Source organism: Haplochromis burtoni, unplaced genomic scaffold (assembly GCF_018398535.1).
Source record: "Haplochromis burtoni strain Fernald_Lab_line unplaced genomic scaffold, NCSU_Asbu1 Contig_664, whole genome shotgun sequence".
In the NCBI taxonomy this organism is placed as follows: domain Eukaryota; kingdom Metazoa; phylum Chordata; class Actinopteri; order Cichliformes; family Cichlidae; genus Haplochromis; species Haplochromis burtoni.
Genome location: NW_024583025.1, coordinates 11,333 through 26,242, shown reverse-complemented (window position 1 = coordinate 26,242; position 14,910 = coordinate 11,333). Strand labels below are relative to the sequence as shown.

General features: G+C 40.6%; 1 protein-coding gene and 1 long non-coding RNA gene across 2 annotated transcripts in view; one reads left to right on the top strand and one right to left on the bottom strand.

The window, feature by feature from the left end:
• Positions 1-12,555, bottom strand: part of LOC102312293 (stromal membrane-associated protein 1) — a gene marked incomplete at its 5' end in the record, with an annotated part of 45,300 nt that extends 32,745 nt beyond the window's left edge. The window contains 1 exon segment of the mRNA XM_005949414.3: positions 12,495-12,555. Within this exon segment, the coding sequence (XP_005949476.2) occupies positions 12,495-12,555 (61 nt within the window).
• The window catches only part of LOC121812581, a 33,019-nt gene extending 18,918 nt beyond the window's left edge, over positions 1-14,101 (top strand). The window contains exons 2-3 of the long non-coding RNA XR_006053171.1: positions 13,523-13,742; positions 13,824-14,101. This is a non-coding gene — a long non-coding RNA (uncharacterized LOC121812581). The remainder of the gene's footprint in view (positions 1-13,522; positions 13,743-13,823) is intronic.
• Positions 14,102-14,910: the final 809 nt, after the last annotated feature.

Sequence of the window (14,910 nt, the reverse complement as noted above, 5' to 3'; positions counted from 1 at the left end):
ATAACGGACTGAAACAGAAGATGGCAGCACTGCATGTACAAGGATGCCAGCTGCCGTTAAATCCCGAAGAAGAAGAAGCTGTATCCGGTATTGTTGCTGTGTCCAAATTCAGGAACCGCATCCTCCTGTGCCCGTATTTGTAGGCCAATTACGTTACAGCGACATGACGAAGACTGTCCAAATTTGAAGACTCCGACAAATGCAGCCGACAAACGCGCCCTTTATTTCCTCAGATATGAAGGATGGGTCGGGTGTATACTTCGTGGCCCAACCTATCCCAGAATTCATAGCGCAGCCCTGCTTAGTTTCCAACAATGGTGGCAGCTAGTTAGTTTTAATATTACTCTTATTATTCTTTCTGGGTCACAAAATAAATGTTTAACATATTTTCAGGTGAGAAAGTAGCTGTGTAAACTTCAAATATCTACTCAGTTTATCAAGACACCACATATTTTCAAAAGCGCACAATTTCGGAGACGTCTGTTACCCACTAGCTCGATAGCTAGCCGGGGTTCAAGGCTCACGCAAATCGTCTTTCACTACTTAGGTTAAACATGATATATGTCACTTAGATAACTTACAAATGTTATTGTTTGGCTTTTTTCAGTACTAAAAAAAGCCAAACAATTACATTTGTAAGTTATCTAAGTGACTTATATATATTTAATTAACCTTAGTAGCGAAAGACGGCGGTGGGTCTGAAAACGATTTGCCGGGTGTCCGGTGTTCTCACGGGCTTTAGTGAGCCTTGAACCCCGGCTAGCTATCGAGCTAGTGGGTAACAGACGTCTCCGAAAACGTCGGAGCGCTTTTGAAAATATGCGGTGTCCTGATAAACTGAGCCGATATTTGAGGTTTACACAGCTACATTCTCGCCTGAAAATATGTTAAACATTTATTTTGTGACCCAGAAAGAGTAATAAGAGTAATATTAAAACTAACTAGCTGCCGCCATTGTTGTAAACTTAGCAGGGCTGCGCTATGAATTCTGGGATACAGCTTCTTCTTCTTCAGGCTTTAACAGCAGCTGGCATCCTTGTACATGCAGTGCTGCCATCTTCTGTTTCAGTCCGTTATTACACTCTTAAATCCTGCTACTTATTCCTGCGTCTTTTGGATCTTACAAAGCTTCAAACGACGCGTCGACTATTAAATCAGTCGTCGACGATTTTGATAGTCGACTAATCGTGGCAGCCCTATGTCAGCCCACCTGCTCCTGCATGTACTGTAGCAGCATGTGTTCTAATTATTCGGGAGGTCTGTCTCTGCTTGTCTTCAACTTTGGTGTAACAATGATGCAAACCCCCCCCCCCCAAAAAAAAAAAAAAAACCCACAACAACAACAAAAAAACCCAGAGCCTAGCAAGCTGCCAGAAGCCAGATGAATGACAGCAGTTTCGGAAAGCCAAGAAGACAATGTAATCACCACTAAATATGAATCCTCCCATTATCGTGACAGGTTGATCCACTGGAAATACATCACTCACCATTTCTTCAGTCAGAGACTGAAGACTGGTAGCCTAATTGGATTCAAGTCAAACACAACTTTCCAGACATAAAGAACATTGAGTATGACTGTTCTGAACCCTGGTATCAAACATTTGACAAATTCATCAAAAATTCAGGATCTGAAAACAAACTATCACGATGAGCACAGAGTAAACAAACTTTTATTTTTGGTTCCTCCGTTTGTCATAGGTCTGCTGCATTCATACAAAATGCAGGTTTCCCGAATGCATTCACACTTGTTACAGGACAGTTGTCAAAAATAAGCAAGCACAGATCCTCGATTATCCACCTTCAAAGCTGAACCGCCACAGAACTTCAAGCCTTTGGTGCATTTAGATTATATTCTAAGTTTATCTTGGAGTTTTGTTGAAGACAGTATCATTGCAGAAAAAACATCCAGAATGAGCAGTTCCCATGGTGCTGAAGGGAGAAAAAAAGTACACTATGTACTGCTGTCATTTAACAGACAAGAGGGAGAGGGAGGGAGAGAGAGAGAGAGCGTGATAAATAGAAAAGAGGGAGGTGTGTGTGTGTGTGTGTGTGTGTGTGTGTGTGTGTATAAGAGAGAGCTCGCAGCGGAGGTCATTTATATAACCACAGTGATGAGACATCTATAATTTAGCCCTTTTAAAGTGTGAACAAGTCTGAGCTCTTTTAGCCAGACAGCACAGTACAAGGAAAAGCATTTACTGCAAGAAGGCCAGAAAGACGTGTTCGACATCCTTTTGAAGCCACTTATTAAACCTCATTTTCAAATTAATGCTTTGTGACGTCCCAATATTTAAGCTAGCGATTTTGCCTTTTATACATTTTACGATCCTTGCGTGTCATTCATGAGCCTGGCTTTGGCTTTCACTGTTAAATCACTTCCAACTTACTTTAAAAAAAGAAAAAAGAAAGATGAATTTGCATAAAGAATAACATCGATCATAATTATGATAACTGCTTTATGGTCTGATGAGAGTGACAGATACAAGTCAGACACTGAGGCAGAAGGGAGAAAAATAGAGATGTGACCCTCCTACCAGTCTGAGCCCACCCCTCCATTACCAAAATTTCATTCAGCCATTGCCATGGAAATGAGCTGCAGGGAGAATAGGGCTCATCATCACTGCCATGTCAGGCACTGCGCCCGCCATCCCTTATTATGGGATGGAGCCGCTTCTTGAGAGCACTCTCAACTTCACCATGGAAACAGACCAATAGTTTAGGCAGGGGGTGTGTTTCATAATCACTCGGGACCCCTTTGCTCTCACTCTCTCTCACACACAGTCTCATTCAGCACGGGAGAGCTGTCACATTAAGGTCAGCACCACATGTGGTAAAATATCTGACTTGATTAAGCTTCGAATTTACTTTTGATGCAATAACCTGATGAGACATATTTATGACAAAACGCTCTGATGGTTTTACCCCATCGGTCAAAAGACCAGATGACTTTACTTCTTTGCAATTGTTAGTTATTCACCAACATCTTAATGCAGCCATGAAGGCAGAGATATGCAAATTCAACCCACTTTCTTCCTCAAAACACAAGTCCCAACTAGGGCATGAAATTAAGTTTTCCCCACTTCCCCTTTAAGTGACTCTGGGAGTCCAGAAAAGAGAGCACGAGCCCGGCTGGTGACCACAGCCATTAGCTGCTGTTAGGAAGAGTCATTACAGAGAGCCAAGAGTGGAAAACGGACATGGAAGGAGCAACTGCAGTTGCAATGTGTTTGTTAGAAGATAAAGGAAGAGTGAGAAACCACCTCCTCCCATGTCTCCACTGATGTCAAAGGCTGAAGAGAAAATATTTATTACCTGCTGATGCTGGTGTTGTGAAGCAACTTCTCCAAAGAATATTTATCAATGTGCAAAGTGAGGATGTGCTGCAGTCAAAGGACTCAGAGTAACCAGTGCACCACTATCTCTGGGTTCCTATTTTCCCCCAGTCACATTTATGTAATGTGCAAAAGTCTTGAGCCACACCTCAATTTTTTTTCCATGTTTTCATCCTTGTCCTTTTTAGAAATGCTCTTGAGAAGTAAGCATTCAATAGTCTAAGTTTAAGGTTTTCACCCATTTTCAGTGCAGTGCTTGCACAAGCAATCCATGTGAGCTTAAGCACCTCAGATGGCTCTAAACGTTCATTTTATTTTCTACTGTGCCAAAAGTAGGGGATGTCATTAAATAGACCCATATTTCCAACTACATATTTAACATCTTGGACTGCTACTACTATAATATAAACAAGCCACACCTATGAGCCTAGAGCGCTCCCATCTTACTGACTCCATACAGAGCTGAGAATAGTGGAAAAATAAATAAATTAAAATTGGATTAAATGAAAATGAATTTAATAATTCCACTATTGTGTGAAAAAAAGAAAAGAAAAAAACCCCAAGTTGGTTGGTTTGGGGTTGCATGGCTTACACACCACTGCAATAAATCCTGGTTCCACAAATTTTTACTTTTGTTTTTCGACTGTCAAAAAGATGATCATGCTGCTTTCTTATTGAGCTCATAGCTGATGGCCAGGTGTAACAACTCTGTGACAGGCCCTGGGGGCAGATATTCTTTTGGGCCCTTACTGCCACATTGAACCAGCAAACACACACACACACACACACACACACACACACACACACACTGTAAGGGTAAAAAACAATAGCATATTAAAATAATTAGTAATGTTTTAAATAGCACCATGGACAATAACCGCAGTCTGAGGTTGGGGGAATGGACAAATCTATCTAGCATAAGCATATGCTATAACACCATCATGGTATTATATAATATTACTCATACTATCTTATTCAACCAAGCTACCCCAAGCATAAAACAGATTTAGCTTCGCTAAAGTAACATAAAGACACTTGTAATGTTGCAAAGCACCAAACAAATGAGAGAAGCCCATTAACCACAGGTCCTCAGAGACTGACTGGATGGGTGACTGTATAACAACCACACTCATTTATAGAAATTCTCACTCAGCAATTGTTTCAAGAGTACCAGCTTCTACATTTATCACTCACACATATTACAGCATGAATGCAGATTTTCAACATTAAAGTGGCATCAATGTTTCAATCCTTCACAAAAACAAACCCCTCACTCATCAGATTGTCATCTCAAATCCAGTCTTCATCCTGTTATCCTCCCTCCTTTAAGTACTCTTTTGCTTTGCTTGCTAAACATAATGTAAAATGCCTGCACTCTCAAACTCACCAAAAAACTAACTGCTGCACTGTTAGCATCAACAAGTATGCAGGCACTTTGCACACATGACAGGGAGGTCAGGTCAGCAAGGTCAGGAAGTGCAAATTTCCCAGAATGCACCTAAATTTTTTAAGGCAAAAGTGTTGAAGGCTCTTTTAGTCAGTTAAATTTAAAATCACAAAGAAAATATCTTCCGAGCTAAACTTCATCTAAGAAAATGTATATAGAATCACGAATTAAATGCACAGTGGAACTTTTACACCTTGTCCACTTCATGCTGTGAACATGAGCACCCATTACATGACGAGGTTTGACAGTGATTTTCACTGGCCCCTCCTTCTTGCAGGGTCCTGTGGTGTTGCCCCAGCAGCCCAGTCAGACTTTTGAGCTGATGGCGTGTAATGTAATTCTACATACTAATCTGTCAAACAGCCTCGGCTCTTGGTTTTATCAATTTCGTTAAATGTCGGAAGCTTTCCATTGAGATTCTCTTCCATGATCACAAAGCTCTGAATGTCATGCTCTACCCCACAGGTCCATTCACAGTACAATATCGTGTTATGCTGCCAATGGAAGACAAGATACCGTAGCCATAAAAAGATACAATACTCAGAGCAATCATCTCGCCAAACCACAATGACTGGGATTAAGGGAAGATGGAAGAAACATTCCTCACACCACTAAATGACCACCTCCAGACCAGAGCGTTGATGCACGGCAGGCTCTCTGCATTCATGCTGCTGATTGCACACGCTGAGTCTACCATCTGCAACCTCAGCGAAAATGGAAATTCATCAGACCAGACTATATTTTTCCAGTTACCCTAAGCCCATCACAGCCTCAGATATATTTTCATGGTTCACAGGAGTGGAACCCATTGTGGTCTTCTGCCGGTGCAACCGATCCACCTTAAGGCTGAATATATTTTTGAGTGTTAGAAGGTTTTTCTGCTGAGCTCGGTAGAAAAGGGTAGATATCTAAGTCAGAATAATCTTTCTGTCAACTCCAACCAATCTGGACATTGTGCTCTGATCTTTCACTCTGATCTATCCACTCCTAGTACTGTGATAGTAAAAAGGCCAGAAGAGCAGCATCTTCATGAATTCCCCCCCCAAAAAACAAACATCTGGTGGTAATACAATTGGCTGATAGGTTTCAAAGTGTTTCCACAAATGAAAGCGATGAACAAAAAATTGCAGCCATTATTCAGCTGCTCAACAATAAGACAAAACAAGATATGTATGTCAGATATAGATGGTTACAGCTGGGTAATTGCCAACATGTTAGCTATCACTATGCAATGCAAAGGTTAGTTATACTTCTTTGTTTAGTGCCCTTACAGTGCTAACGGAGATTTGCTGCGTTAAAATGCGGTTATGGCATTAACCTCATTTTAACGAGATTAACGTTGACAGCACTAGTAATTTTGCATTATGCATACTATACTTATATCAAGGATCACTTGGATGATTAAGTGATAACGTTAGCAAACAAGACAACGTTAGTCAGCTGGGTGTAGCTTAGCTACCAGCGACAAATTGTCATGTTAGCTGATAAAGTAATGGTCAGCTCAGTTACCAGCCTCAGGTGTTTGGATAAAATAGCTAACATTAGATATTAAGTGTTGTTGTCCATTTCCAGGCAAAGGTCCTGTTTGGCCAGATGGATTTACTTAAGTATAACATATAGATATTATTAGATATTAAAAAATAATTATTACTAACTTGCTTGACACCTGTTGCACAATCCTGCTACCTGTGGGTTCAATCAGCACAAAGGTGAATAATCTGCTAGCAGTTTTTAATTTGCCCGTATGATGCACATACACACACAGAACCGAAAACAAAAAGCTGTGCACTTTGCCAAAGACTACCCAGCAAGGCAAAAAGCATCCAAACACTGAAAGCTTCGTATCAGCTCCACATGGCACTGCTGTCTGAACTACTCTGTCTCACCATTCCTCCTTCAGCTGAGTTCAGAGTACACTCCAATATTACTGAATATGTAAAAACCACTAAAGCCATTCACTAACAAATTTTATCTCATGCCATATTTGTTTGTTTCGTTGTTTTTACGTGGAGTTTTGTTGTCCTTTGTTGATGTTAGTGATTAGTGGACTCCATTTCTAAGGCAGTGTTCGCCAGTGCTGCTCATTTTTGATGCTGGAAGTAGAAAAGAGGCACTGAGGCGAGACGCACTTGAGCGTGAGGATCACGTCCTTTGAAGTTTTGCAGAAAATATGCCATGACTTTTTTCACTCCACTAGCTGTTAGACACTTGAGAAGGTCAGGGAATGCCTCATTTTAAGTTGCCTTACAATGTCTTCAGACAGTAGTTGATAAAATGAATTAGGTAACATTTTCTTAATGTATACAACACACACTAAATAAAAATAAAGAAGAAAAAGGACACTCATCTGATCTCTAACACAGTTTATATACCAAACAGAATCAAACTGAACTGACGAAAACAGACACATAAACCAAAGGAGGTTCTTTGAAGGTTGCAGAGTAATGTAACCAGAGACATAGAGGGAAGGATAAACACAAGAGGCGGGGGGATGCTGAAGGCACACAGCCACATGTTTGACTTATTGATTATGTGTGAAATCTCATCCACTCTACATGGCTGTAAGGTGTGCAGCATTAGTTATTTATAGCAGGGTGACTACTCTCACGTTTCCACACTGCCGTCAGGAAATTTTCTGATCAATGCCATTTTCACCGACTCTTTCTGGCAGTCCAGCTTACCCTCACCTCGGTTCGACATAATATGGTCCGAGATTGGGGAAACACAGGGTGATTGCACATTACAAATTTATGGTGAAAACCCTAAAGTGACCCGGGCTGCCTCTTCTGCCTTGTTGCTGTTCAGGATTAAGGTCAACAAGCATGGAGCAAAAAAGTCTGGCGGTTAATGGGCCAAGACGCACACTGTCTACCCAAAATGTCACAGGTTTGAATCCAGCTTGTGACCTTTTTTGAATGTCATATCCTCGATGCATTCAATCTTTCTGGCCATTGTGCTGTTGTGTTTGTCAGCAAAGCACACATGTCATTAAAATGCTTTCATGCTGGATATACACAATACCTCTCGACCACCTTGAAGCTGCAAGTCTGAGTATTTGTAAGACTGATAGTAAAAAATTCCAGAGAGAATGTGGTGCATTTGAGCACATGATCTGATAGCAAATTATATCAGATATAAGAAGTTCTGATATAGGTCAGGAGATTTGGAGGCGTTTTATATTAGTTCCTGGGTGATTTGCCCAGTGGAAGCTGGACGGGGCAACTGGAGTGAATTAAAGGGCACCAAATCCCATGTTCTAATATATAGCCGTAATAGATGTGGAATCCGTAAAGGCAGAAACAAGTCAGTTGTCTGGATTTTGCCTGGCAGTTTTACCCACAGGCTTTGGCATAGAGCATTTGGGTCAAGAAATAGTATCAATCAAAAAAACTGCAGGACCCAACACAGTAAAGCAGATAGCAGTAAAGGTGGGTAAACGGACTCAATTAAATAAATAAAATGTGAGTTTTTGAGAAGGGAATATTGGACTTTTTATAATAGCTATAGCTCATACTTGCTTTAAAAATAGACTTTGAACAATATTTTAGGTTTATATATTCAATGTAATTTTATTTATAGTGCACCAAAAAACAACAAGGAGGCTCAAGGCGCCTTATATTGTAAAGTTTTTTGAAGATCTGATCCCAATCATGTGGTGGTTTTGTTCCTTTTCCTGTTCAACTGTTGGTCACCAGCTGATTTCACTGATCCTCATCCTATTACTCAAACTGCTACTTTTATAGAAATATTTTAAAATATTAAATTACTTTAAAGACTTTCCCCATTTTTCATAACATTTTTACAACTCTTTGACGTCACAAAAAAAATAATGAAAGAAATTAGCCTGGATGCACTCTCACTTTTCTTAATCATTTCATGACCTCCCAGAATTATCTTGTAATCCTCCAGAAACTGGTCCAAAAACCCAATGCAGTGAACTACTGAACTTAACCTGACAACTATACTTCAGTTTTTTGAGAATACCACAATTTATGAAATGTTATCCCCACATCCATTCATCCATTTTTGACACTTTGGGATTTGGGTCACGGAGACAACAGTCCAAGCTAAGAAACCCAGACTTTCCTTACCCCAGTCACCTCCTGCAGCTCATTCGGGAGGACACAGAAATGTTCCTAAGCCAGCTGACAGATATAATCTCTGTATTGAGTCCTGGGTCAGCCCTAGGGCATCCTCCCAGTAGGACATGCTAGGAATACCTAGGAGACATCAAGGAGGCATCCTAGTCAAGTGCCTGAACCACCTCAACTGGCTCCTTTCGATGTGGAGGTCCTGCGGCTCTACTCCGAGCCCCTCTCAAATGACCGAGCTCCTCACCCCATCTATAAACTCATTTCAACCGCTTGTCTCTGTGACCTCATTCTGTCTGTCACTACCCAGAGTTTCTGACCACCCAATCCATCACTCGATCTCATGGTCCACTCTCCCCTCACTTGTGAACAAGACCCAGAGACACTCAAACTCCTCCACTTGGGGCAGCAACTCATCCCTCACCCAGAGTGGGCACTCCAGCCTTTTCACCACCACAGCGGAGTCATATCAGCCCTTGAAAGTCTGACATGAGTGCTGACTTTCAAGGGCTTTAATGAAAGCATTAGGAATTACATCCACTGTTATACATACTTCCCCATTTTCAGAGGCTAAACCATAAATGGACCGAATAATATAATTTTAAATATAAGGACTCTTTGTAATATACGGATGAAGCTCTTTTGTAGTCAATGACTGCCTAAAGTCTAGAGCCCAAGGACATCACCACCAAACCACCAGCAGAGACACAAAGCAAAGCAAAGAAACACAAGCAGACAGTTGCTGAACTAAAAACAGGGACACAACCACAACTTCTCTGAGACAGATCTCAAAGCGAAGGATCTGTAAAGACTTTGTCACAAAATACCAACAACACAGAAGTTTTACTTGCAATGAATTACTTCCACTGTATTGTGGTACTGATACCACTATACTAACCAGGCTAACAGCATATTATAAGCCGTGAACACTTATGTACACACTACATCATATGTTTTTCTTTGTTTTAACAAATTTGTAAGAATTTCATGAAGACACTTCTGAACTTTTTCACTATTGGGTATTGTGAAAAATAAATCTAATCCATTTTGGAAGATGTCTGTGGAACAACTGAAGTGCTGTGAATACTTTTTGGATACGCTGCGAGTCCACTTGTACATTTCAGTGCATCTCTGATGTTCACTTCTTGTCTGGAAAGTGGTTATTTGCTTCCATTAGGAGCTCCTGAGTGTTCTTCTTGTAGTTTACTTTTTTCAGCCAGGACTTCACATCCTTATTCTTCTGTGGCTGTGAAGCCTTTAATGCCCTTGAACATTTTTTAATGTTATGGCCTAAAATGTAACAGTCCAAAAATGTGTCTAGATTATCCCCCCTTCTAAATTCAAACTATAGCTTTGTGGCTTTTACATGTTGTTGTTGAGTGCTTTATATAAAACCTTCCCAGTTGCTAAACATTACTGGAATATCACAACTTCCCTGGTCTTTAAAACATGTGTAAATATAGTAGCTATATAGTATCTAATATTTTTAACATTTACTTGTTTTACTTGTTAAATCATAACTGGCTTTTTTGTTAACACTTGTATCATTTGTGAATTTATTATTTTCTCTGTTGGTTTTATACTACACCACATGTGTTGGTAGATTGCTGCCCACAGTAGGCATTAAAGTCAGACCGATTGTTGGTCAGACCCCGAGCGCTTTAGAGTCGATACGTGTTTGTTCTTTGCCAATATCAGGGCTTAAAGCAGGGACAAATTATATATTTTGGACATGAATTGAAACTGCTTGTGATTAGACAACAAACAAAACACCAATGGAAGAGACATGTAGAGGATTTTCAGAATCAGTTTTCTGTCTCTTGCTAAATGTTTATGCTTCAATTTGTATCTTTTCTGCATCAACAGATAGTGGAAATGTCTCTATTTACATAAAAGAAAGAGAAAGTGAAGCAGAATGCAGGAAGGATGACACAAATATTTATTTTTCTGTAGGATACATTTTCTCATGATATAATCCCAGCTGAGCCAACACATCGCTTATTTGAACAAGTTTAATCATGCGCGTGTGGCCTTTGTGTCGTAGTAAATTGATTTTTTTTCAATAATTTATCCACTTCTGGAGTTCAGCGAGATTTCTGTTCATGTCCAAAACTTTAGACATCTCTGTGTTTGGCGTGATTTTGAAGAGTCTTCATTGCGTGACTAAGAATGAGAGAAATCTTGAAGGACATGCGAGGGCCTTAAGATTAGTTAGACACCAAGCAACAAAACTTATGTGAGACTCAGACATCAAACATTGTAATGTTGTATCTGCTGATCCTTCTGCCATCTCTCTCTTCCATGGTTATGAATCTGCATGTAAAAGGGGAAGGGATGCTGCACCACTAAGGGCAACATGTCCCCACTTCTTCGATGTATTGTCAGTCTGCCCCGGAGCAGCTGTGGCTACAACTGTAGCTTGTCTCCACCAGTGTATGAATGTGAGAGTGAATGAATAGTGGTATTGTAAAGCGCTTTGAGGGGTCCCGAAAAGCGCTATATAAATGCAATCCATTATTATTATTATTATTATTTTTTCTGTATAAGATGCTAAACTGGTAACACAAGCACAATGAATCATGGCCATCCCAGAAATCATGACCCATTTCAGAAACACAATGCGATCGTTGCCAAATGTAAATCCTCGCATTTACATTACATGAAAGGACCGTCCACAGAAAATGCATCACTCGCTGGTTCCTCAGCCTGATACAATTAGGCTGCCAGATTTCAAGTCAAACACGACTTTCAAAGCTTCAAAGAAGCTTTACTCTTTGATGCTTGTCTTTGACGCGTGTGGTTTCTTAACAGCAATATGCAATGTAATGAGTCTACTGATGTGAAACAATCGACTAACTAGCCCATTAGATCACGATGATGATGTGAAAACAAAGACAAGATCCCTGCTTCAGTGCATTTTTCAAATTACTGCAAACTTTTTTACACCACAACATACACTTTTTTCAAAAATCTTTTTTTTTTTCCAAATGAAATGTGGTTCCAGGCTAGATTCACACATGTACGAGCAGATGTTTTCTATGGGAGAGTTAAAAAAGACAAGCAAGAATATTTACCACAGGCATAATTATACATAGTCATATATTGTCCTATAATGATCTAAAACACCAGAACGCTCGAGAATTTTAACCCCTGTATTCAGCTGATGACTCAGTCGAGGATATCCATTTCCTGTGGTTACCACTCACATCACAAAATATCCAGTAAAACCTGCTTCATTTTACTTTGTCTTACATGCTTGATATCTGCATCGGGTACATCAGTGTGTAGACTGTTCGATGGTTTTACCTGTAGGCTTACATGGCTGAAGTCACTGATGCATTAACAGCCAGATGGTATACCAAGTCATCAAAATGTAATGAAAGCCCTCTCTGCATGATCCAAATAAAGCCTGACGGCATGAAACCTCCCTCTGATAACGTCAGACATTACTTAACCTCCAGTCATTGCTATATCAATCAAAAAATATTATAACATCTTCCAACTTAAGTGGTTTAACAAACATGTCAGAAGCATTAGGCAGACATTTAAATACAGTTTGACAAGTCAGCATATAGCCTAAGGTTTATTATCCTGTGAGCTGTAAGAAGGCTGTTTATGGCTTACCCAGACCCAGCAGGTCCACGGCTGACTCTGTGCCGTTCTTAGGACTGCCTCTGTACTCTGCCTGTTGAGGAGAACAAAGAGAAAAGAGAAATATATATATAATATTGATATAAAATATAATATTTGATTTGTTCAAGCAGGGTATTTGATCAAAATTATAACATTGCTAGACTGTAGATGGTAATTACATCCATAGAGACTAGACCTTTCACGATTCCGTATAACAATCCAATATTGATCCTTATTAAAGATACTAGATTGGATCATCAATGAGAGCAACTGGTCCTAAGATGAGTAATCTCCTTTTAATGCAGCCATAGTCTGCAAACCTTTTCTACTGCAAGTTTGTCAGGATGACTTTTAGTTAATCATATCCTCATTATATGGGCCATCGAGTACATTCTGTGACTTCCACAGCAGAACCAAGAAGTTGGCATTTTGACTCACCCTACTAACATGACCTCAACAATTCTATTACATTTGATTTCAGTGGAGAGTATGATTTCATCTATGGATCCTGAGGCAATTTTGACTGCTACGACACTAGATGAAGTGTTTGATGCTTTAATGACTTACTAGCTTGCATATATGCACGGGGTGATGTAATGTACATTCCTGCTGGCAGGATCAGTTGCTAAATGTTGTGTTTCACAAAGTGAAGCAGTGAATCAGCAAAAGAAAGGAATTAATCCCAACTTAAGAGAATAAGGTTTGTGGTGCAGCTCAATATGTATTATATTGAGATATGTTTTAGGAATTTATCCTACAATCACTGAACTTAATTGGAGAGAAACTGTCCTGGTCCGGGTGAGTGCGGGGTTTTTCCACTCTGCTGGGCTCCACCTTCAGGCAGAGACTCCAATCAGCTTTCACACCTGATTCCAATCAAGTCACCAGCATATAAGACCAGCGCTCACAACAGACCTCTGCCAGATCTATTGCTAACTCACGTTAGTGCTACGCCGCCAAGCCCTTGTGAGAGCCTCTTAACAATTGCATTTCTCCTCACCGTGTTTTCTTTGTCATAGGACCCACCTGGCCGTCACGCTTCACAAGCTGAACTACACACATCTCCGCCTGGACGCTGGTTCTCTGTCATCTGGTTGCTTCCTTATCATCATAAGACTCCACCTGCCTGCCTCCCTGCCAGGTCCCTTGCTCCAAGTATATTCTGGACCCTCTCTGGACACTTCTCACCCGGACCTCCTTGGACACCCCCTCCTCACATGACACTTTCACCTGCAACGCGTAAGCCCAAACCACCACAGTCTCATCCTTCGGCTACGATTCACTAGACCGCCACTGACTGCCTGTCTCTTCTCATTATAGTGACTGTGTACCTCCACCCAAGCCGCTGCCCCTTTTTCCATTCCCAGGATCCGTCTATGAAATCTTGCACCTAGTCATAGCACTCAGAGTTTCATGTTCATAGTTTGGCCTCACAGTTCTCAGTTCATAGCTTCCACAGTTCATAGCATTCATAGTTTCCTGCTTTGTAATTTAACTAGGTACTGTAAATAAAGCACTATGTTCACGCCCGTTTTGCCTCCCTCTGTGTCTGCATTTGAGTCCACACCCACAGCCTGGCCCTCTCGGCCGTAACAGAAACAACTGTCAGAACGCATTTTCCTACAGAATTACTTGGTATCTGTGGCAGCAGAGTCAGGTTTTGTTAGCTGTTGGGTTTTGGTTTAGACAGATGTTAAATATTCAGAAACTAGAGGATGTTACCTTTCAAATAATGTCCTAAAAATTTCCTTTAAAAGCCTTCAATTCATCCAAAATGCTCTAGAGTGTAATGACAGATACTAGAAAGAAATTACATATTTCCCCGATATTGGCTTCTCTTCATTGACTGCCTGTGAAATCCAGAATCAAATTTAAAATCATTCTCCTCATATATAAGGTCTTAAATAATTAACCCCCATCTTATCTTACATACCATTGTACTGTATCACCCCAATAGAGCACTTTGCTCTCAGTCTGCTGGCTGACTTGTAGGGGTACTTAAAAGTCGAATGACAGGCAGCGTAAGTAAGTATTCTAGTGTCATGCGAGGCCATCTTTCCGACTTCTAAAGCCTGGCCAAAGTTGGTGTTGGGTCTGTGTTTCCACAAGCCCCGCTAATTCTAGAGACTTATTCATCATGAAGAAAACAAGACAGTCGATCGATCAATCACTTGCGCAAGGGAGGCCTGTGTCCACCACGAAAATGACCTCGACGACGACCTCCCTTGCTGCCCTTTTTATTGAGACACAGTTCACACAAACCACTTCAGAACAAAGCCACGCCCACATGGTTCTAAGACATGGCATTGTATGCATATGTAAACGCAGGAAGCTTACATCAAAAGAAGCAGATTTTCCAGATAGGATGTATCTGCAATAAAACATTACAGCCCCCCATCCAGAACCT